This window comes from Gadus morhua, chromosome 17 (genome assembly GCF_902167405.1).
Source record: "Gadus morhua chromosome 17, gadMor3.0, whole genome shotgun sequence".
Lineage (NCBI taxonomy): Eukaryota > Metazoa > Chordata > Actinopteri > Gadiformes > Gadidae > Gadus > Gadus morhua.
In genome coordinates, this window is record NC_044064.1 from 1,198,610 (window position 1) to 1,221,865 (window position 23,256).

At 45.1% G+C, this 23,256-nt stretch overlaps 1 protein-coding gene across 1 annotated transcript; it reads left to right on the forward strand.

Moving 5' to 3' along the window:
• The first annotated feature begins 11,524 nt into the window (after positions 1-11,524).
• On the forward strand, positions 11,525-21,729 carry LOC115530041 (mucin-3B). The gene is made up of 11 exons (XM_030339223.1): positions 11,525-12,376; positions 12,470-12,585; positions 13,235-13,299; positions 13,690-13,734; positions 14,054-14,175; positions 14,327-14,398; positions 15,881-16,049; positions 16,810-16,971; positions 20,308-20,399; positions 20,582-20,751; positions 21,479-21,729. The coding sequence occupies exons 3-11, from the start codon at positions 13,235-13,237 to the stop codon at positions 21,548-21,550; spliced, it is 969 nt and encodes a 322-aa protein (XP_030195083.1). The 5' UTR covers positions 11,525-12,376; positions 12,470-12,585; the 3' UTR covers positions 21,551-21,729.
• Positions 21,730-23,256: the final 1,527 nt, after the last annotated feature.

Here is a 23,256-nt window from a genome sequence, read left to right on the forward strand (position 1 = left end):
GGACCTTTGACATCTGACCCACTGACTTCTCAAAGTACGGTTCAAACTTCAACAGCAGAGCCATCGACTTCTGCATCCACAGTTCTGACTTCAACAGATGGAACAGTAACTTCTGCATCCACAGTTCTGACTTCACCAGATGGACCATTGACCTCTGCATCCACAGTTCTGACTTCAACAAATGGACCATTGACTTCTGCATCAACAGTTCTGACTTCACCAGATGGAACAGCAACTTCTGCATCCACAGTTCTGACTTCAACAGATGGACCATTGACCTCTGCATCCACAGTTCTGACTTCAACAGATGGAATAGTGACTTCTGACACACTGACTTCTCAAACTACGGTTCAAACTTCAACAGCAGAGCCATCGACTTCTGCATCCACAGTTCTGACTTCAACAGGTGGAACAATGACCTCTGCAGCCACAGTTCTGACTTCAACGAATGGACAATTGACTTCTGCATCCACAGTTCTGACTTCAACAGATGGAACGTTGACTTTGGACCCACTGACTTCTCAAACTACGGTTCAAACTTCAGCAGCAGATCCATTGACTTCTGCATCCACAGTTCTGACCTCAACGGATGGAACAGTGACTTCTGCATCCACTGTTATGACTTCAACGATTGGACAATTGACTTCTGCATCCACAGTTCTGACTTCAACTAATGTACCATTGACCTCAGCAGCCACAGTTCTGACTTCAACAGATGGACCTTTGACATCTGACCCACTGACTTCTCAAAGTACGGTTCAAACTTCAACAGCAGAGCCATCGACTTCTGCATCCACAGTTCTGACTTCAACAGATGGAACAGTAACTTCTGCATCCACAGTTCTGACTTCACCAGATGGACCATTGACCTCTGCATCCACAGTTCTGACTCCAACAGATGGAATAGTGACTTCTGACACACTGACTTCTCAAACTACGGTTCAAATTTCAACAGCAGAGCCATCGACTTCTGCATCCACAGTTCTGACTTCAACAGATGGAACAGCGACCTCTGCATCCACAGTTCTGACTTCAACTAATGGACAATTGACTTCTGCATCCACAGTTCTGACTTCACCAGATGGACCATTGACCTCTGCATCCACAGTTCTGACTCCAACAGATGGAATAGTGACTTCTGACACACTGACTTCTCAAACTTCGGTTCAAATTTCTACAGCAGAGCCATCGACTTCTGCATCCACAGTTCTGACTTCAACAGATGGAACAGCGACCTCTGCATCCACAGTTCTGACTTCAACTAATGGACAATTGACTTCTGCATCCACAGTTCTGACTTCAACAGATGTACCTTTGACATCTGGCCCACTGACTTCTAAAACTACGGTTCAAACTTCAACAGCAGAGCCATCGACTTCTGCATCCACAGTTCTGACTTCGACAAATGGACCATTGACTCCTGCATCAACAGTTCTGACTTCACCAGATGGAACAGTAAGTTCTGCATCCACAGTTCTGACTTCAACAGATGGAATAGTGACTTCTGACACACTGACTTCTCAAACTACGGTTCAAACTTCAACAGCAGAGCCATCGACTTCTGCATCCACAGTTCTGACTTCAACAGATGGAACAGCGACCTCTGCATCCACAGTTTTGACTTCAACTAATGGACAATTGACTTCTGCATCCACAGTTCTGACTTCACCAGATGGACCATTGACCTCTGCATCCACAGTTCTGACTCCAACAGATGGAATAGTGACTTCTGACACACTGACTTCTCAAACTACGGTTCAAATTTCAACAGCAGAGCCATCGACTTCTGCATCCACAGTTCTGACTTCAACAGATGGAACAGCGACCTCTGCATCCACAGTTCTGACTTCAACTAATGGACAATTGACTCCTGCATCCACAGTTCTGACTTCAACAGATGTACCTTTGACATCTGGCCCACTGACTTCTAAAACTACGGTTCAAACTTCAACAGCTGAGCCATCGACTTCTGCATCCACAGTTCTGACTTCAACAAATGGACCATTGACTCCTGCATCAACAGTTCTGACTTCACCAGATGGAACAGTAACTTCTGCATCCACAGTTCTGACTTCAACAGATGGGCTACTGACTTCTGCATCAACAGTTCTGACTTCAACAGATGGAACAGTAACTTCTGCATCCACAGTTCTGACTTCACCAGATGGACCATTGACCTCTGCATCCACAGTTCCGACTCCAACAGAAGGAATAGTGACTTCTGACACACTGACTTCTCAAACTACGGTTCAAACTTCAACAGCAGAGCCATCGGTTTCTGCATCCACAGTTCTGACTTCGACAGGTGGAACAGTGACCTCTGCATCCACAGTTCTGACTTCAACGAATGATCAATTGACTTCTGCATCCACAGTTCTGACTTCAACGGATGGAACAGTAACATCTGCATCCACAGTTCCGATTCCAACAGATGGACCATTGACCTCTGCATCCACAGTTCTGACTTCAACAGATGGACCTTTGACATCTGACCCACTGACTACTCAAAGTACGGTTCAAACTTCAACAGCAGAGCCATCGACTTCTGCATCCACAGTTCTGACTTCAACAGATGGACCATTGACTTCTGCATCCACAGTTCTGACTTCAACAGATGGACCATTGACTTCTGCATCCACAGTTCTGACTTCAACAGATGGACCATTGACTTCTGCATCCACAGTTCTGACGTCAACAGATGGACCATTGACTTCTGCATCCACAGTTCTGACTTCAACAGATGGACCATTGACTTCTGCATCCACAGTTCTGACTTCACCAGATGGACCATTGACCTCTGCATCCACAGTTCTGACTCCAACAGATGGAATAGTGACTTCTGAGACACTGACTTCTCAAACTACGGTTCAAATATCAACAGCAGAGCCATCGACTTCTGCATCCACAGTTCTGACTTCAGCTAATGGACAATTGACTTCTGCATCCACAGTTCTGACTTCAACAGATGTAACTTTGACATCTGGCCCACTGACTTCTAAAACTACGGTTCAAACTTCAACAGCAGAGCCATCGACTTCTGCATCCACAGTTCTGACTTCAACAAATGGACCATTGACTTCTGCATTAACAGCTCTGACTTCACCAGATGGAACAGCAACTTCTGCATCCACAGTTCTGACTTCAACAGATGGACCATTGACCTCTGCATCCACAGTTCTGACTTCAACAGATGGAATAGTGACTTCTGAAACACTGACTTCTCAAACTACGGTTCAAACTTCAACAGCAGAGCCATCGACTTCTGCATCCACAGTTCTGACTTCAACAGGTGGAACAGTGACCTCAGCAGCCACAGTTCTGACTTCAACGAATGGACAATTGACTTCTGCATCCACAGTTCTGACTTCAACAGGTGGAACGTTGACTTCGGACCCACTGACTTCTCAAACTACGGTTCAAACTTCAACAGCAGATCCATTGACTTCTGCATCCACAGTTCTGACTTCAACGGATGGAACAGTGACTTCTGCATCCACTGTTATGACTTCCACGAATGGACAATTGACTTCTGCATCCACAGTTCTGACTTCAACAGATGGACCATTGACTTCTGCATCCACAGTTCTGACTTCAACAGATGGACCTTTGACATCTGACCCACTGACTTCTCAAAGTACGGTTCAAACTTCAACAGCAGAGCCATCGACTTCTGCATCCACAGTTCTGACTTCACCAGATGGACCATTGACCTCTGCATCCACAGTTCTGACTCCAACAGATGGAATAGTGACTTCTGACACACTGACTTCTCAAACTACGGTTCAAACTTCAACAGCAGATCCATTGACTTCTGCATCCACAGTTCTGACTTCAACGGATGGAACAGTGACTTTTGCATCCACTGTTATGACTTCAACGAATGGACAATTGACTTCTGCATCCACAGTTCTGACTTCAACAGATGGACCTTTGACATCTGACCCACTGACTACTCAAAGTACGGTTCAAACTTCAACAGCAGAGCCATCGACTTCTGCATCCACAGTTCTGACTTCAACGAATGGACAATTGACTTCTGCATCCACAGTTCTGACGTCAACAGATGGACCATTGACTTCTGCATCCACAGTTCTGACTTCAACAGATGGAACATTAACATCTGCATCCACAGTACTGACTCCAACAGATGGACCATTGACCTCTGCATCCACAGTTCTGACTTCAACAGATGGAACAGTAACTTCTGCATCCACAGTTCTGACTTCACCAGATGGACCATTGACCTCTGCATCCACAGTTCTGACTCCGACAGATGGAATAGTGACTTCTGACACACTGACTTCTCAAACTACGGTTCAAATTTCAACAGCAGAGCCATCGACTTCTGCATCCACAGTTCTGACTTCAACAGATGGAACAGCGACCTCTGCATCCACAGTTCTGACTTCAACTAATGGACAATTGACTTCTGCATCCACAGTTCTGACTTCAACAGATGTACCTTTGACATCTGGCCCACTGACTTCTAAAACTACGGTTCAAACTTCAACAGCAGAGCCCTCGACTTCTGCATCCACAGTTCTGACTTCAACAAATGGACCATTGACTTCTGCATCAACAGTTCTGACTTCACCAGATGGAACAGCAACTTCTGCATCCACAGTTCTGACTTCAACAGATGGACCATTGACCTCTGCATCCACAGTTCTGACTTCAACAGATGGACCATTGACCTCTGCATCCACAGTTCTGACTCCAACAGATGGAATAGTGACTTCTGACACACTGACTTCTCGAACTACGGTTCAAACTTCAACAGCAGAGCCATCGACTTCTGCATCCACAGTTCTGACTTCAACAAGTGGAACAGTGACCTCTGCAGCCACAGTTCTGACTTCAACGAATGGACAATTGACTTCTGCATCCACAGTTCTGACTTCAACAGATGGGACGTTGACTTCGGACCCACTGACTTCTCAAACTACGGTTCAAACTTCAACAGCAGATCCATTGACTTCTGCATCCACAGTTCTGACTTCAACAGATGGAACATTGACCTCTGCATCCACAGTTCTGACTCCAACAGATGGAATAGTGACTTCTGACACACTGACTTCTCAAACTACGGTTCAAATTTCAACAGCAGAGCCATCGACTTCTGCATCCACAGTTCTGACTTCAACAGATGGAACAGCGACCTCTGCATCCACAGTTCTGACTTCAACTAATGGACAATTGACTTCTGCATCCACAGTTCTGACTTCACCAGATGGACCATTGACCTCTGCATCCACAGTTCTGACTCCAACAGATGGAATAGTGACTTCTGACACACTGACTTCCCAAACTACGGTTCAAATTTCAACAGCAGAGCCATCGACTTCTGCATCCACAGTTCTGACTTCAACAGATGGAACAGCGACCTCTGCATCCACAGTTCTGACTTCAACTAATGGACAATTGACTTCTGCATCCACAGTTCTGACTTCAACAGATGTACCTTTGACATCTGGCCCACTGACTTCTAAAACTACGGTTCAAACTTCAACAGCTGAGCCATCGACTTCTGCATCCACAGTTCTGACTTCAACAAATGGAACAGTAACTTCTGCATCCACAGTTCTGACTTCAACAGATGGGCTATTGACTTCTGCATCAACAGTTCTGACCTCAACAGATGGAACAGTAACTTCTGCATCCACAGTTCTGACTTCACCAGATGGACCATTGACCTCTGCATCCACAGTTCTGACTCCAACAGAAGGAATAGTGACTTCTGACACACTGACTTCTCAAACTTCGGTTCAAACTTCAACAGCAGAGCCATCGACTTCTGCATCCAAAGTTCTGACTTCAACAGATGGAACAGTGACCTCTGCATCCACAGTTCTGACTTCAACTAATGGACCATTGACCTCTGCATCCACAGTTCTGACTTCAACAGATGGAACGCTGACTTCGGACCCATTGACTTCTCAAACTACGGTTCAAACTTCAACAGCAGATCCATTGACTTCTGCATCCACAGTTCTGACCTCAACGGATGGAACAGTGACTTCTGCATCCACTGTTATGACTTCAACGAATGGACAATTGACTTCTGCATCCACAGTTCTGACTTCAACTAATGGACCATTGACCTCAGCAGCCACAGTTCTGACTTCAACAGATGGACCTTTGACATCTGACCCACTGACTTCTCATAGTACGGTTCAAACTTCAACAGCAGAGCCATCGACTTCTGCATCCACAGTTCTGACTTCAACAGATGGAACAGTAACTTCTGCATCCACAGTTCTGACTTCACCAGATGGACCATTGACCTCTGCATCCACAGTTCTGACTCCAACAGATGGAATAGTGACTTCTGACACACTGACTTCTCAAACTACGGTTCAAATTTCAACAGCAGAGCCATCGACTTCTGCATCCACAGTTCTGACTTCAACAGATGGAACAGCGACCTCTGCATCCACAGTTCTGACTTCAACTAATGGACAATTGACTTCTGCATCCACAGTTCTGACTTCACCAGATGGACCATTGACCTCTGCATCCACAGTTCTGACTCCAACAGATGGAATAGTGACTTCTGACACACTGACCTCTCAAACTACGGTTCAAATTTCAACAGCAGAGCCATCGACTTCTGCATCCACAGTTCTGACTTCAACAGATGTACCTTTGACATCTGGCCCACTGACTTCTAAAACTACGGTTCAAACTTCAACAGCAGAGCCATCGACTTCTGCATCCACAGTTCTGACTTCAACAAATGGACCATTGACTCCTGCATCAACAGTTCTGACTTCACCAGATGGAACAGTAACTTCTGCATCCACAGTTCTGACTTCAACAGATGGACCTTTGACATCTGTCCCACTGACTTCTCAAACTACGGTTCAAACTTCAACAGCAGAGCCATCGACTTCTGCATCCACAGTTCTGACTTCAACAGATGGAACAGTAACTTCTGCATCCACAGTTCTGACTTCACCAGATGGACCATTGACCGCTGCATCCACAGTTCTGACTCCAACAGATGGAATAGTGACTTCTGACACACTGACTTCTCAAACTACGGTTCAAATTTCAACAGCAGAGCCATCGACTTCTGCATCCACAGTTCTGACTTCAACAGATGGAACAGCGACCTCTGCATCCACAGTTCTGACTTCAACTAATGGACAATTGACTTCTGCATCCACAGTTCTGACTTCACCAGATGGACCATTGACCTCTGCATCCACAGTTCTGACTCCAACAGATGGAATAGTGACTTCTGACACACTGACTTCTCAAACTACGGTTCAAATTTCAACAGCAGAGCCATCGACTTCTGCATCCACAGTTCTGACTTCAACAAATGGACCATTGACTCCTGCATCAACAGTTCTGACTTCACCAGATGGAACAGTGACTTCTGCATCCACAGTTCTGACTTCAACAGATGGAATAGTGACTTCTGACACATTGACTTCTCAAACTACGGTTCAAACTTCAACATCAGAGCCATCGACTTCTGCATCCACAGTTCTGACTTCAACAGATGGAACAGCGACCTCTGCATCCGCAGTTCTGACTTCAACTAATGGACAATTGACTTCTGCATCCACAGTTCTGACTTCACCAGATGGACCATTGACCTCTGCATCCACAGTTCTGACTCCAACAGATGGAATAGTGACTTCTGACACACTGACTTCTCAAACTACGGTTCAAATTTCAACAGCAGAGCCATCGACTTCTGCATCCACAGTTCTGACTTCAACAGATGGAACAGCGACCTCTGCATCCACAGTTCTGACTTCAACTAATGGACAATTGACTTCTGCATCCACAGTTCTGACTTCAACAGATGTACCTTTGACATCTGGCCCACTGACTTCTAAAACTACGGTTCAAACTTCAACAGCTGAGCCATCGACTTCTGCATCCACAGTTCTGACTTCAACAAATGGACCATTGACTCCTGCTTCAACAGTTCTGACTTCACCAGATGGAACAGTAACTTCTGCATCCACAGTTCTGACTTCAACAGATGGACCTTTGACATCTGTCCCACTGACTTCTCAAACTACGGTTCAAACTTCAACAGCAGAGCCATCGACTTCTGCATCCACAGTTCTGACTTCAACAGATGGAACAGTAACTTCTGCATCCACAGTTCTGACTTCACCAGATGGACCATTGACCGCTGCATCAACAGTTCTGACTCCAACAGATGGAATAGTGACTTCTGACACACTGACTTCTCAAACTACGGTTCAAATTTCAACTGCAGAGCCATCGACTTCTGCATCCACAGTTCTGACTTCAACAGATGGAACAGCGACCTCTGCATCCACAGTTCTGACTTCAACTAATGGACAATTGACTTCTGCATCCACAGTTCTGACTTCACCAGATGGACCATTGACCTCTGCATCCACAGTTCTGACTCCAACAGATGGAATAGTGACTTCTGACACACTGACTTCTCAAACTACGGTTCAAATTTCAACAGCAGAGCCATCGACTTCTGCATCCACAGTTCTGACTTCAACAGATGGAACAGCGACCTCTGCATCCACAGTTCTGACTTCAACTAATGGACAATTGACTTCTGCATCCACAGTTCTGACTTCACCAGATGGACCATTGACCTCTGCATCCACAGTTCTGACTCCAACAGATGGAATAGTGACTTCTGACACACTGACCTCTCAAACTACGGTTCAAATTTCAACAGCAGAGCCATCGACTTCTGCATCCACAGTTCTGACTTCAACAGATGTACCTTTGACATCTGGCCCACTGACTTCTAAAACTACGGTTCAAACTTCAACAGCAGAGCCATCGACTTCTGCATCCACAGTTCTGACTTCAACAAATGGACCATTGACTCCTGCATCAACAGTTCTGACTTCACCAGATGGAACAGTAACTTCTGCATCCACAGTTCTGACTTCAACAGATGGAATAGTGACTTCTGACACATTGACTTCTCAAACTACGGTTCAAACTTCAACATCAGAGCCATCGACTTCTGTATCCACAGTTCTGACTTCAACAGATGGAACAGCGACCTCTGCATCCACAGTTCTGACTTCAACAAATGGACCATTGACTCCTGCTTCAACAGTTCTGACTTCACCAGATGGAACAGTAACTTCTGCATCCACAGTTCTGACTTCAACAGATGGACCTTTGACATCTGTCCCACTGACTTCTCAAACTACGGTTCAAACTTCAACAGCAGAGCCATCGACTTCTGCATCCACAGTTCTGACTTCAACAGATGGAACAGTAACTTCTGCATCCACAGTTCTGACTTCACCAGATGGACCATTGACCGCTGCATCCACAGTTCTGACTCCAACAGATGGAATAGTGACTTCTGACACACTGACTTCTCAAACTACGGTTCAAATTTCAACAGCAGAGCCATCGACTTCTGCATCCACAGTTCTGACTTCAACAGATGGAACAGCGACCTCTGCATCCACAGTTCTGACTTCAACTAATGGACAATTGACTTCTGCATCCACAGTTCTGACTTCACCAGATGGACCATTGACCTCTGCATCCACAGTTCTGACTCCAACAGATGGAATAGTGACTTCTGACACACTGACTTCTCAAACTACGGTTCAAACTTCAACAGCAGAGCCATCGACTTCTGCATCCACAGTTCTGACTTCAACAAATGGACCATTGACTCCTGCATCAACAGTTCTGACTTCACCAGATGGAACAGTAACTTCTGCATCCACAGTTCTGACTTCAACAGATGGAATAGTGACTTCTGACACATTGACTTCTCAAACTACGGTTCAAACTTCAACATCAGAGCCATCGACTTCTGCATCCACAGTTCTGACTTCAACAGATGGAACAGCGACCTCTGCATCCGCAGTTCTGACTTCAACTAATGGACAATTGACTTCTGCATCCACAGTTCTGACTTCACCAGATGGACCATTGACCTCTGCATCCACAGTTCTGACTCCAACAGATGGAATAGTGACTTCTGACACACTGACTTCTCAAACTACGGTTCAAATTTCAACAGCAGAGCCATCGACTTCTGCATCCACAGTTCTGACTTCAACAGATGGAACAGCGACCTCTGCATCCACAGTTCTGACTTCAACTAATGGACAATTGACTTCTGCATCCACAGTTCTGACTTCAACAGATGTACCTTTGACATCTGGCCCACTGACTTCTAAAACTACGGTTCAAACTTCAACAGCTGAGCCATCGACTTCTGCATCCACAGTTCTGACTTCAACAAATGGACCATTGACTCCTGCTTCAACAGTTCTGACTTCAACAGATGGACCTTTGACATCTGTCCCACTGACTTCTCAAACTACGGTTCAAACTTCAACAGCAGAGCCATCGACTTCTGCATCCACAGTTCTGACTTCAACAGATGGAACAGTTACTTCTGCATCCACAGTTCTGACTTCACCAGATGGACCATTGACCGCTGCATCAACAGTTCTGACTCCAACAGATGGAATAGTGACTTCTGACACACTGACTTCTCAAACTACGGTTCAAATTTCAACTGCAGAGCCATCGACTTCTGCATCCACAGTTCTGACTTCAACAGATGGAACAGCGACCTCTGCATCCACAGTTCTGACTTCAACTAATGGACAATTGACTTCTGCATCCACAGTTCTGACTTCACCAGATGGACCATTGACCTCTGCATCCACAGTTCTGACTCCAACAGATGGAATAGTGACTTCTGACACACTGACTTCTCAAACTACGGTTCAAATTTCAACAGCAGAGCCATCGACTTCTGCATCCACAGTTCTGACTTCAACAGATGGAACAGCGACCTCTGCATCCACAGTTCTGACTTCAACTAATGGACAATTGACTTCTGCATCCACAGTTCTGACTTCAACAGATGTACCTTTGACATCTGGCCCACTGACTTCTAAAACTTCGGTTCAAACTTCAACAGCAGAGCCATCGACTTCTGCATCCACAGTTCTGACTTCAACAAATGGACCATTGACTCCTGCATCAACAGTTCTGACTTCACCAGATGGAACAGTAACTTCTGCATCCACAGTTCTGACTTCAACAGATGGGCTATTGACTTCTGCATCAACAGTTCTGACTTCAACAGATGGAACAGTAACTTCTGCATCCACAGTTCTGACTTCAACAGATGGAACAGTGACCTCTGCATCCACAGTTCTGACTTCAACTAATGGACCATTGACCTCTGAATCCACAGTTCTGACTTCAACAGATGGACCTTTGACATCTGACCCACTGACTTCTCAAACTTCAACAGCAGAGCCATCGACTTCTGCATCCACAGTTCTGACTTCAACAGATGAAACAGTAACTTCTGCATCCACAGTTCTGACTTCAACAGATGGACCATTGACCTCTGCATCCACAGTTCTGACTCCAACAGATGGAATAGTGACTTCTGACACACTGACTTCTCAAACTACGGTTCAAACTTCAACAGCAGAGCCATCGACTTCTGCATCCACAGTTCTGACTTCAACAAATGGACAATTGACTTCTGCATCCACAGTTCTGACTTCAACAGATGGACAATTTACTTCTGCATCCACAATTCTGACTTCAACAGATGGACCATTGACCTCTGCAACCACGGTTCTGACTCCAACAGATGGGATAGTGACTTCTGACCCACTTACTTCTCAAACTACTGTTCAAACTTCAACATCCGAGACATCGACTTCTGCAGTCGCAGTTCTGACTTCAACAGCAGAGCCATCGACCTCTGCATCTACAGTTCTGACATCGACAGATGGAACAGTGACTTCTGCATCTACAGTTCTGACTTCAACGAATGGACAATTGACTTCTGCTTCCACATTCCTGACTTCAACAGATGGAACATTGACTTCAGACCCACTGACTTCTCAAACTACGGTTCAAACTTCAACACCAGATCCATCGAATTCTGCATCCACTTTTCTGACTTCAACAGATGGACCATTGACTTCTGCATCCACAGTTCTGACTTCAACTGATGGAACAGTGACTTCTGACCCACTGACTCCACAAACTACGCTTCAATCCTCAACAACTGAAACATTGACTACTCCATCTAATGTTCAAACTTCAGCATCAATAACAGTGACTACTCAATCTTCTCCGCCAGCTTTAACAACTGAACCATTTACTAATCAAAGTACGCTGCCAACTTCAACAGCTCGACCAGTGACTTCTGCATCTACGGTTCCGGCTTCAACAGCTCGACCAGTAATTACCGTCCCATCGACTACTCAATCTGCGGTTCCAACAACTAAACCACCAGATTGCCAGAATGGAGGATATCGCAATGGTACAGAAAAATGCATATGTCTAACAGGATTCCGCGGTGACCTTTGCGAGCATTTCTCAGATTATGTTAAACCAGGTATATTTCCCTTTCATAAGCATTTTGGAGAGAATTCTTCACAGTTTACTAAAAGTCTCAGTCTCATCTTCGCAAACATGTTTACTCTTACAGAAGAGGTTAACACAAAAGTTGTTGTGGAGGTGGTGGTGAACCAGGATTATAAACCAGAATATAACGATAACAAATCACCAGAATACGAAGACTTTGTTCAGAACTTTACACAACAGGTAAGAAAAAAACCTTTTGCATTGTGAATATTTACGGAACTAAGACAGAAATTTGTATAATTATCTAGGATAAAACAACAGGTAGGATTCTTCTAGCAATTATTATACCCTGCGTATCTAATTGGCAATTAGGTATTTGTTTGCATAATTATTATTGGGCTTCATGCCAGTAGCCTAGCTTTCTAATTATCTGAACTGCAGCCATGTTTAGGGTAGGCCTTCCCTTGGTATATAGGGTAAACCTAACCTACGTATATAGGGTATACCTAGGTATGTGTTGCAGTATTGAACATGAGCAGTCCCCATCATCTCTGCCATGGCACCCAGCTGTGTAACAGTTGTGTGAACTGATTAACTAGATTTAGTAATAGATTGGATTTAATCTAGATGTACTTTTGTCACGGCCGTCATGTATGTTATATCCACAGGTGTTCTGCACTAACGTTGTAACTGTAGTGCCACTTATCAGGGCCTGTGTACCGCTCCAAAATGTCCAAGTTGAATCAAGATTTTAGTCTAAACAGGGCCTCCTTTTGCAAGGAAATAAGCATGGCGTTGTCTTTCTTGTTGGCCAGTGTTTAGGATTCAACAAAGAAAAAGGATCATGTATTATGTTTCTATTTTTAATCATTTGTTTTTTATCATACAGATGACTTCATACTATAAAAAAGCGAACATAAAGAACTTCGAAGGTGTGATTGTTACAAAAGTGAGGTAAGGTACTCATTTTTGTAGACGATCGTTAAAATGGCTGGAGGTGGGATTTAGGTGTTGATTGGGTGTCATTTGTTAGTAATGGCCTAGCCATCCTTCAGCTTTTAATGACTTACATGCGCTGTCAGAAGATCCATTCCGGGATGACCAACTTTGATTTTAGACCACATATGGCTCATTTCGGAGTCCATCTTGCCTGTCAATCACAGGTAGCTGAAATGCAACACTTCTCAATGGCTTTTTCATGGTTTCGTTTGAAATCTTGCTGGCTTCTACCCTTCTTCTCATTCTCTTTACAACTCCCAAATCTTACCTCCCAGCAACTTCAAATGAGCGATACTCTGCGTGTTAAAATGTGTGATACTAACTCAAAGTATTTATCTTTCTTAGTCCTGCAGTTTCCTTTGTCAGGAGATATAGGTCAGGAAGTAATGGGTAAGTGACTGATTCTAATTTCCACAATAGTACAAAATAAGAAATAAACACATCTTCCATATTCCATAGGATTCCATAAGTCAACAAAGGTTGAGCAGATTTATTACATTATTTTGTTGATTTAAATTACATTTAAATGACAATGAATGATATGGTGGCTGTAGAATAATTAAAAGCTATTCTTTCTGCTAACTTTTTCCTAGAGTGAATGTAACCCATGATATTGTGCTGTTGCTTCAAAATAATGCTGACTTTGAGACACAATATGGAAATATTGTTAATAATTAAAAGCTATTCTTTCTGCTAACTTTTTTCCTAGAGTGAATGTAACACATGATATTGTGCTGTTGCTTCAAAATAATGCTGACTTTGAGACACAATATGGAAATATTGTTAATGAAATCAAGGAGGCGGTTGTTAACCTCACTAGCTGCAGAAAAGGTAAGATCCCAGGACGACATCCATAGTGGCCATCTGAGTTCCAGGCATTAAATTAATAATTTCAGATCAAAAGTATTTCAATCAATGCAATCAATCAATATGCACACATACCCAGACTTCCTTAGATGATACAAATATTCTTATCTTTCAGGTGACGCAGATTGTCCTGGATTTGACATTTCCAACAAAACATCTGTTAGCAAACCAGAAGATTTTGGCCAAAGTAAGTAGATGTTTGATCCCAAGTGTGATTCAAGGGGGGACCATGCATTTTATTAAAAAGGTACAAAATGCCAGGCGTGCGATTTAAAGCTAGCTCTAGTGCTAATTAAACGAAACAAATACTCTGCTCTCCACCCTTCCCTCCTCTCCCCAAACACTAACCGGTGCTTCTGCAGAGACCCCTGTAGCCTTGAGGTTAACGCCTACATGACACATTGGGTTTAAGAGCTTACTTTTTGTTTAGCATATTCTACCTTTCATGAGCAGCTGTGGGCTAGCCCTGTCACTGTGGCCGAGAGGAAGGGTGTGTCTACCGGGATATGACCCAGAGTGGGACTACCGGGATACTCCCCACCTCGGAGTTGAAAACCTGAAATTCATACTTTGCACGTGACTTCACGACGACTGGCTGGCGGGCAAGAACAACGTTCTCTAGCGACTTAGTAACCTAATCAAGGATCTGCCAGGACGTCACCAGTTTTACCATACGAACGAAAGTTGATATTTTGAGGTGAAAACGATGTGCCAGATAGTTGCTGTGATTGTGATTGGATGTATTAACTGCCGAGGAGTGAAGCCGGGGTTATGTTTTTACCGGATCCCATCCGAAAAGGAGAAAAACTGTATTGTTGTCTATAAGATTAGAATTTGCCACAAGTAATCTATATTGTTTAATTGCACATTATAATTACGATTATTTCAAAATGGAAAATAACCCTCCCTCTGCCGTCATGGGGATAGCCCATGTTGCCAGATTGGGTTGGAAATCTGGCCCAATCTGGCAACACTGGCGGAGGCGTCACTAAACGGTCCTAAGCTGTTTTATTTCAGAGTGCAGCAAAGAGCTCCGCTGCGCTGGAACTTCAGAAATGCTTGAGAAAATGTAACTTTTGCGGACGCTACCTCATTACTTGGTCAATTAAAGGGCTACTTAAAAGTTATTTGATTGACTCCCATACGAAAACATTGTTAAGCCACCCAGTCTTGAAAAAAAGGTAGTTATCCATACTTTTGTGGGCTTTCATTTTTTGTGCGGTATAAGGTGACAGAAGATACATTTAAATATCTCCAAACTCCAGCCAAATTCAAAGCAATGAACACATCATTGGGTGCTGTGTATGGATCACAAGTTCTGAGTATATCTATCTTTTCTTGATCCAATTTGAACATTTTTGGTCTAAATAGTTGATTGATTGTATTATTGGAAATCTGTAAGGTTGCAGTTCCCCTGGCTTGCCGCTGTTCGTCGCCATTTTGTCGGCAAAGGTTGCCCTCCAGGTAGCCATGGTAGTCACGTGACTGCAAAGTATGAATACACCACCCTGCCCACAACCACATCATACAAGGGGTGGATTACTTTGTCACCGTCACGATAATGACACGTTTGTCTGTGTGTTTCTCTCTCTCTCTCTCTCTCTCTCTCTCTCTCTGTCCCTCTCTCTCTCTGTCTCTCTCCCTTTCTCCCCCTCACCCTCCCTTTCAGATATTTGTGCAGACATCATTCCAGACTCATCTCTTCTTGAGTTCTATGAAGCCCTGAATGCCAGTGGGTGGAGTTGTGTGACGATGTGTGACAAGAATCACACCAACCCAAAGCACTGCTTCAACAAGGGCGTATGCAACGTGTATAGCGGCATCGGACCCACTTGCGAGTAGGTCGGCTGGTTGTTGGGATGCTTTACTCTTTTTACAAAATGCCCCATGCACAGAGAAATAATATGTTGTCGACCAACAAGTCTCCTTTTTTCCGGCATCAAATGAACTTCATGAGCTCAGATCATCTATAGAAGGAAATGTTACGGATTGTTCGGTCTGGTTCAGATTTGAGACTTCTGTAGTGACAGATGAGTAAACAGACTGCACCTATGCAGCGCTTTTCTAACCAGTGGCCACTCAAAGCGCTTTACAATACTGCCAAACATTCAACCATACATGCACACATTCACACACCGAGGGTAGTGTCAGCTATGCAAGGCGTGAGCTAGCTCATCAGGAGCAGTCAGAAAAAAAAAAGAGGCATTTTCAGGGGCGGCGACGCTAGGGAGTAGAACAGTGGCGTGAAGCCTAGTGGGGCGGCGCGGCACGAAGCTGGTGTTGGCTAGTACGTCCGGAATAATGGGGGCGATCTTTTTGACACGCCGCTGAGGCGGCGGTGTGTGTTGGGCTTCAGGGACACCTCGACACTCGGCTAGGAGGAGCCGGGATGCAACTAGCAACCATTTCGGTGACCAGCAAACCCACTCTAGCTCGGTAGCCACATGCCGCCTATGAGTTAATTAGTGAATAAATGCTGCATGAAAGTACGAGTATGTGTCTATAAAGCCTACCTCTAATCCTCATTGAAAAAACGTATCGATATCCACAAGCAGAAGCTGTCACCTTATTCGTTGCCTATCCTCTCCTCCTTTCCAGATGTGCAAATGTTGATTCTACCTGGTACCTCGGTGATGACTGCAGTTCTCCAATCTACAAGGTTGCCTTCTACGCTGGTTTATCAACTACTCTCGTAGTTCTCCTACTGACCATGGGAGCTCTGTCCGGGTACCTCTACTTCAACAAGCAACGACAGAACCGGTAAGCTGATGCCTTTCTCTCGTACCATCAAATCAGCTGTAGGTAAAGTTAACGAGCTTTTGTTTTGGGTGTAATTTTCTGTTTGAGGTTGACACGTGTTCGTTGTGAATTTGCATGCTTCACACCAACTAGGCGGCTGCCACAATTTTATTGGGTGAAACAAGACAACGGATGCAGGATGGTGGTGGTGGGGGTGGTGTTGGACGCCTGTTTATTGTAAAAGTTTAGTCAAAGGGGACATATTATACCACCAGGTGTGAGTGTGGGAAGGATATATATATATATGTGTGTAAGGCTAATCACACATAATATGTCCCCTTTAATGAAAGGTGGACGAAGTACTTAGACCACGTACTTCAGTAAAAGTTGTGATAGCTAGTGTAAAATATTACTCAAGTAAAAGTGGAAGTACTCCCTTTAAACGTCGACTTGAATACAATTATAAAAGTATTTGGCTTTAAATGTACTTAAGTATCAAAAGTAAATAATTTGGTGTAATGTAATTTCAATGTCTTGCTATGTCCTTTATACAATAATTTAAGGTTAAAAGAAACCCCACCAACACCACTCTAAATACAATGTTTTATGTTTGCGATATCTGGTACTGATATAATTAGAAATGATCATAATTACCTCAATGTGTTAGATTGGACGGCAGATTCTTGAAAGAGGAAATCGTATGCTTCTTAAGCAGACAAAGAAGGCACTTACAAATGAACAAGTCTTCTTCCTTTCCACTACTTCAAATAGTTTGCTTAAATATGGCCATGGGGTCTCAATTTCAATATCTGGCGCTTCTTCCATTAAAATGTTTTGGCTATAAACGTCAAACGTGACGGTGAAATTTGAAGGCTAAACAGACACACGAGGACAAAAGCAAAACTTGGTAGAAACCCGCCCAAACTGCACGAATCACGATGTGTTCTGATTGGTACACTTGTGGTGCACGAGCACTCATTTGGATCCGTCACTTTATTGTCTATGGTCACGCATGCTGCACACAGACCGACTCACGTGCAGTGGCGATCTTAGCCCTTTGGGGGCTCCAGGCGAACAGTAATTTAGGGGCCCCTGCTTCTACCGGTCTATTGTACCTTATGTCGCATAATGAGATACTCCATACAAGGGATGAACAAAAGTCACTATCCTTCTTTCATGCAAATGTTAATTATGTATTTACAAATTGAGAATAACATACAAAACAATAAGATTAGTTATGTTGACACATTACACTGACTGTTAACCTTATGTCATCATTTACCTGAGGGTTTCCAGTAGGTCACAGCAGCTATATGCTGTGACCTACTGGAAACCTACTGATAGCTGCTTCCAGCTATCAGTATTTTTCCTGTGCTCTTCAGACCTTTCATGGTTGATTAGATGCATTGCAAGGTTATTCCAGTGTTTAAATCCTTCCTCACTCAGTTGTTTTTGTTTTCCAAAAAGGCAACAACAAAAGCAAAAAACACGGTCTGCACTTTCACTAGACTAACCAAGACCTGTTCACCCTCTCATCATTTTCCCTTACTATGTAATAGTATGCTTTTGTGAATCTGCGGCCCTTGGGCCAGAGTGCTTGGTCATCCACTAGAATATGTGTGCGCCTGCCAGGGCCGTCGGACTGCGGGGACAAAGGGGACAGTTGTGGGGGGGCCCAAGGCAGAGGGGGGGCCCATGACCAAAAAAAAAAAAAAATTCTTTTTTTATCTTACATTCTTTTTTACCCCTCCTCCCCCCGTCAACAATCACTCCTGACCCCCCCCCCCCCCCCCCCCCCCCCCCGTCAACAATCGCTTTCTCCCCCCCCCCCCCCGTCAACAACTTGGCGCAGGGGGGTCCATCAGTACCTATAGTATAGGGGCCCAGGATTTGGTGCTACGGCCCTGGCGCCTGCCCAAGACACAGCAGCTTGGGCCAGAATGCTGGGTCATCCACAAGAATATGTGTCTTGCAGTCATTGTTATCGTTATTGTCATCAATTTCAATAACCGAAGTGGAAGAAGGAGAATGAGCAATATTCACTACCAGTTGTGCATCATCTCCGTCAGTTTGTTGACACACGTCATTAGCATCGCTGCTGGCTGAGCCAGAGCCACATGGAATGAAAGGAGCAGTAACGTGACAGCAAACGACGTAGACGGCTGCTCTTGATCCGCCGACGGTCCCACTAACACTGCGGCGGCTGTAAAAAAGCTGGATAGCTTTGGCAGCTTTGAAAGCAAGTCCTGCCTTTGGTCTTTCTTCTTATTTTTTTCTGACCCGCTTTCGTAAGATCGCTTCATGTTTCACTCGATTTATGTCTCACTCGATTTCTCTCTCTCTCTCTTACCACTTACTGTTTTGAATTGGACATCATTTCTGCATACGCGTGATGAGCGTGATGCGCGTAACATGGAATAGTCCATGTAGTGCGGACTGAAGGGGGGTGCACACGGAAAGATCGTCAAAATATGAGTAATTAGACATCCCGATGCTACTATTGTGAAGAGATTTTTATAAAAATAATAAATATGGGGACAAAATATATGCATTGGGGCATTTTGGGGGCCCCAAAAACCTTCTATGGGGCCTGGGGCTCCAGGCAAATGCCTGGTTTGCCTAATAGTACGGCCCGCCCCTGCTCACGTGCACACACACACACATTCACACACGCAGGGGCAACGCTAAGACACACGCACACACACAGACGGGCCAAGCGCAGACAGACACACACGTGCGCACAATCACATTCACGTGCGCAGGGGGCACGCACAGGCACAAACACACAAACACCCTCGGCGCAGGGGCCAAGCGCAGACAGACACACACGTGCGCACAATCACACACACAACATGCATGTCTTGGAAAATAACGTTGAAAGGAACGACAGGTTTTTCCGAATGGAGTGGAGTCAAATGCATGATTTTCACCTACGAAATGTAGTTGAGTGAAAGTACAGTTTCACAAAATAATGATACTCAAGTACAGTACAGATACGAAAAAAGTTACTTAGGTACGATAAAGAATTACTTGTACTTCGTTACTGTCCACCACTGATGATACTTGGCCTGGTGCTACATGTTGCCATGCAGGAGATCTCTCCCTGAGGGTTTGTGGTGATGGCTGGTTTATCCGGTGCACACTGATTACGTAATGCACCACAGGTGTGCAACCCCACCCGCTCCAGAGTCCAGTCTGACTGGGCCAGGTGAGGCTGCTTCAACCAGCCATCATCCACACACACGCCCACGTAGTTATCTCTCAGATCTTACCTACAGCACCATTGACAAATGCCAGCTTCTTTTTGTGGATCCAGTAGAACAGCTTTCATGTGTCTGTCCTACTCGTTCTCTGCAGCAAGAGAGACGTCAGAGAGTCGCTGGTGAACGAGTTCCTGGAGGAAGACGTAGTCTGGCCTAAATCTAGAGATCATCTCCCTGCACCTTCAGGTAATGACTATGGAGACGTAGCCCAGTCCAGCACGTGCACCCTCTGAAGTCTGTCTCTTTATTTGTACCGAAACGTGTTCTAGATAAAAGGTGTTGGTTTATTATGGATAAAGTTAGTTGAGGTAAGCTCTTTGTACAGGGTTCACAGAGAGTTGATACTGAAGTGTATCTCTGTTTTTAAGGAATGTACAGTAACCCCTCCTTCAGCGCGGACCCGACCAACCGCCAGGGCCACTACCTGATCCAGACCCCCCCGCGGGGAACCGCCGCTTCGACCAGGGGCGACCAGGACGCCGCATCCTCTACCGGCGCCTCCGAATCACCACAGAACCAGCTATCAATAAACCAGCCGGTAAGGACACACAGTTACGCCGGGATTCCACCGCACGCGTTACGGCCGCGTTTCAACCGCACGCGTTACGGCCGCGTTACGGCTGCGGCACAGAACGGCTGCGACTCTGCCCTGCTTGCAGTTCCACCGGGCGCGTTACGGCAGCGGAGCGGCAGCCGTATTCACGCGAGATCACGCGATCACGCGATAATCCTAAACCTAATGTTGGTTCATAAATTACTTCATGTTGCGGAACTTCGACAATGTCTCTCGTCGTCCCATGTTGCCGACCCTCTGAGACCTTTTGATGCTCTATGGCTTTTACTTTTTCACTTCCTGCCCTGCTCGATCTGCTCTGTTGAAATTGACGCGGTTCAGCAACGGCTTGTGGCAAAAATAGAAGTGCTACGGAATGATAGCGCTGCGGCGCGGCAAGCCGCTCCCGGGACGCTGCTGAGACGTTCCGAAGCCGCGCCTGGTGGAAATGGTCTCATTGATTAGAGTGGAACCTATCTGCTGCGGTGACCGCGGCCAAGACGTGCCACAGCCGGAAACGCTGCCGTAACGCGTGCGGTGGAATCGAGCCTTTAGGCTTGAGAACCCCCCAACACAGCTAGCCTTTAGAACCCCACAACACAGCTAGCCCTTAGAACCAAGATGTCCGCCAGGTGAATAAGGCCATTTGTCGTGAAAACAAGCCGATACCCAGGACAATAAAAATATCCTTTGCTTTAACCTTTATCTCCAGATGCAGAACCGTCGGCCCCAGATCACGTTGGGGGGGGGCCCGTGGCGGGACCCGCCCGCCAGCTGGAGTTAGTGTACCGGTCCCCTGAGGACCAGGAAATCTATTTATCAAATGCCCAGCTTAACAAAGTCCCGCTCTGCTGTCCTAACGTCTGGAGACGAAGGGCTCCAGGGAGACATGATGTATGATGTAGGATGTATGATGTATGCAATGGTGTTATTTAAAAATTTAATAAAGAATTGAGAAAGTGAGAGGTTATCTGTTTATTGAGAACTACCGTAATCCTGAGGCCTTTTTTTCAAACCACGTCATTGAATGTATTATCAATTATAAGCTTCGACCAAATCCAAGAAAGTGTCTCTGCCTCAGAGTCCAGTAGCATTGGGCCAGGATAGGCTGCTTCTCCCTGCCATCCTCCACCACCCCCCCCCCCCCCCCCCCCCCCACCCACCAACGACCTGCAGGGCCGCTCTGTTTCGCCCCTCTTTTCCATGGTGATGTCCATCAGAGGAACACAGTCCTGGAATATATTACCATCTCATGTTAGAGACTGTGCCACTTACACCACCTTTAAAAAGACCCTTAAACAGTGGTTAGTAGCAAGCCAGACCAGAGGGGTGTTCCACGAACGGAGGTTTAACAAACACTGAGTTAACGCTGAACTCTAGGTTGATTTACCCTGTGCCGACTAACCCAGAGTTTTCGGTTCCACAGCAGCGGTTATGCATTAGTTAAATCAACTCGGGGTTGGTTAACACAGGGTTGGGCGCGTCCACGCCAAACCTAAAAAGACGTGATGTATGGATCATGGAAACCCTGATCGAAATGGCGAAACGGGCCGCTTATTTCAATGAAATGGAACTCCAGGTTCTCCTGGAGAGCTATGACGAGGAGAAGGACATTATCACAAGAAAAGGGAACGCTAAAGCCTCTGCAACCCGGAGAACCAAAGCCTGGCAGCGGATCGCTGACCGCGTAAATGCGTTAGTTACACGTCAAAAGCATGATCCTTAATATTTGAGCCATGAATGTATAAATATCCCAGTTAAGCATTCTTAAAGATCCTACCACATAACCCCTTTCTTCTAAAGAAATATGTACTCCGATGGCTTCCAAGCGTTCAGCGGATCAAGTATAAAAAGGAAGTATAAAAAACATACAAACTGGTAAGCTTTTCCCACCATCGTATTGGTATAAATTTAAATAAGCCATTTTTTTCAGCGAATCGTGAAAAGGCCGACAGTCGGCAGACTGGATCTGGCCCTCAAATTGTCTTGACCCCGGTGGAGGAGCTGTTAATAAACATAAATTCAGGGCGCCCTGGCATGGAGGGGGTACCTGGAGGTACCTACCTCAGAGAGTCAGGGGCCATACCCCACTGGTTGAATGTATGTTTTTGTGTTTTCTTGTATTTTTGATTTTTTTACCTTCGAAGTAACACATGCAAACCATGTGCTTGCCACAGCGCATACTATTCCAAATGTTTATTTTTTTGGTAACTGGGTAGAAAACCTAAAAGTGACATTTCATCAACTTCACAGATCAAGATGGATTAGTGCGTGTAACGGTCAAACATTCTCCTGTGGATGCAAGTCCGTTAGGACTATTTTATACTTTGTGTTGTAAGTGCCTCTCGGCATAGTACTCAGACAATATTGCTCTTTGTATGATAGGAGGCCGATACAAATCTTGGATGGGTCATCTGAAAGGACTGAGATGTGCTCAGCATCTCCAACATTATAGCCTAGATAAAACTACCATTTGCAAAAAATGGAGGG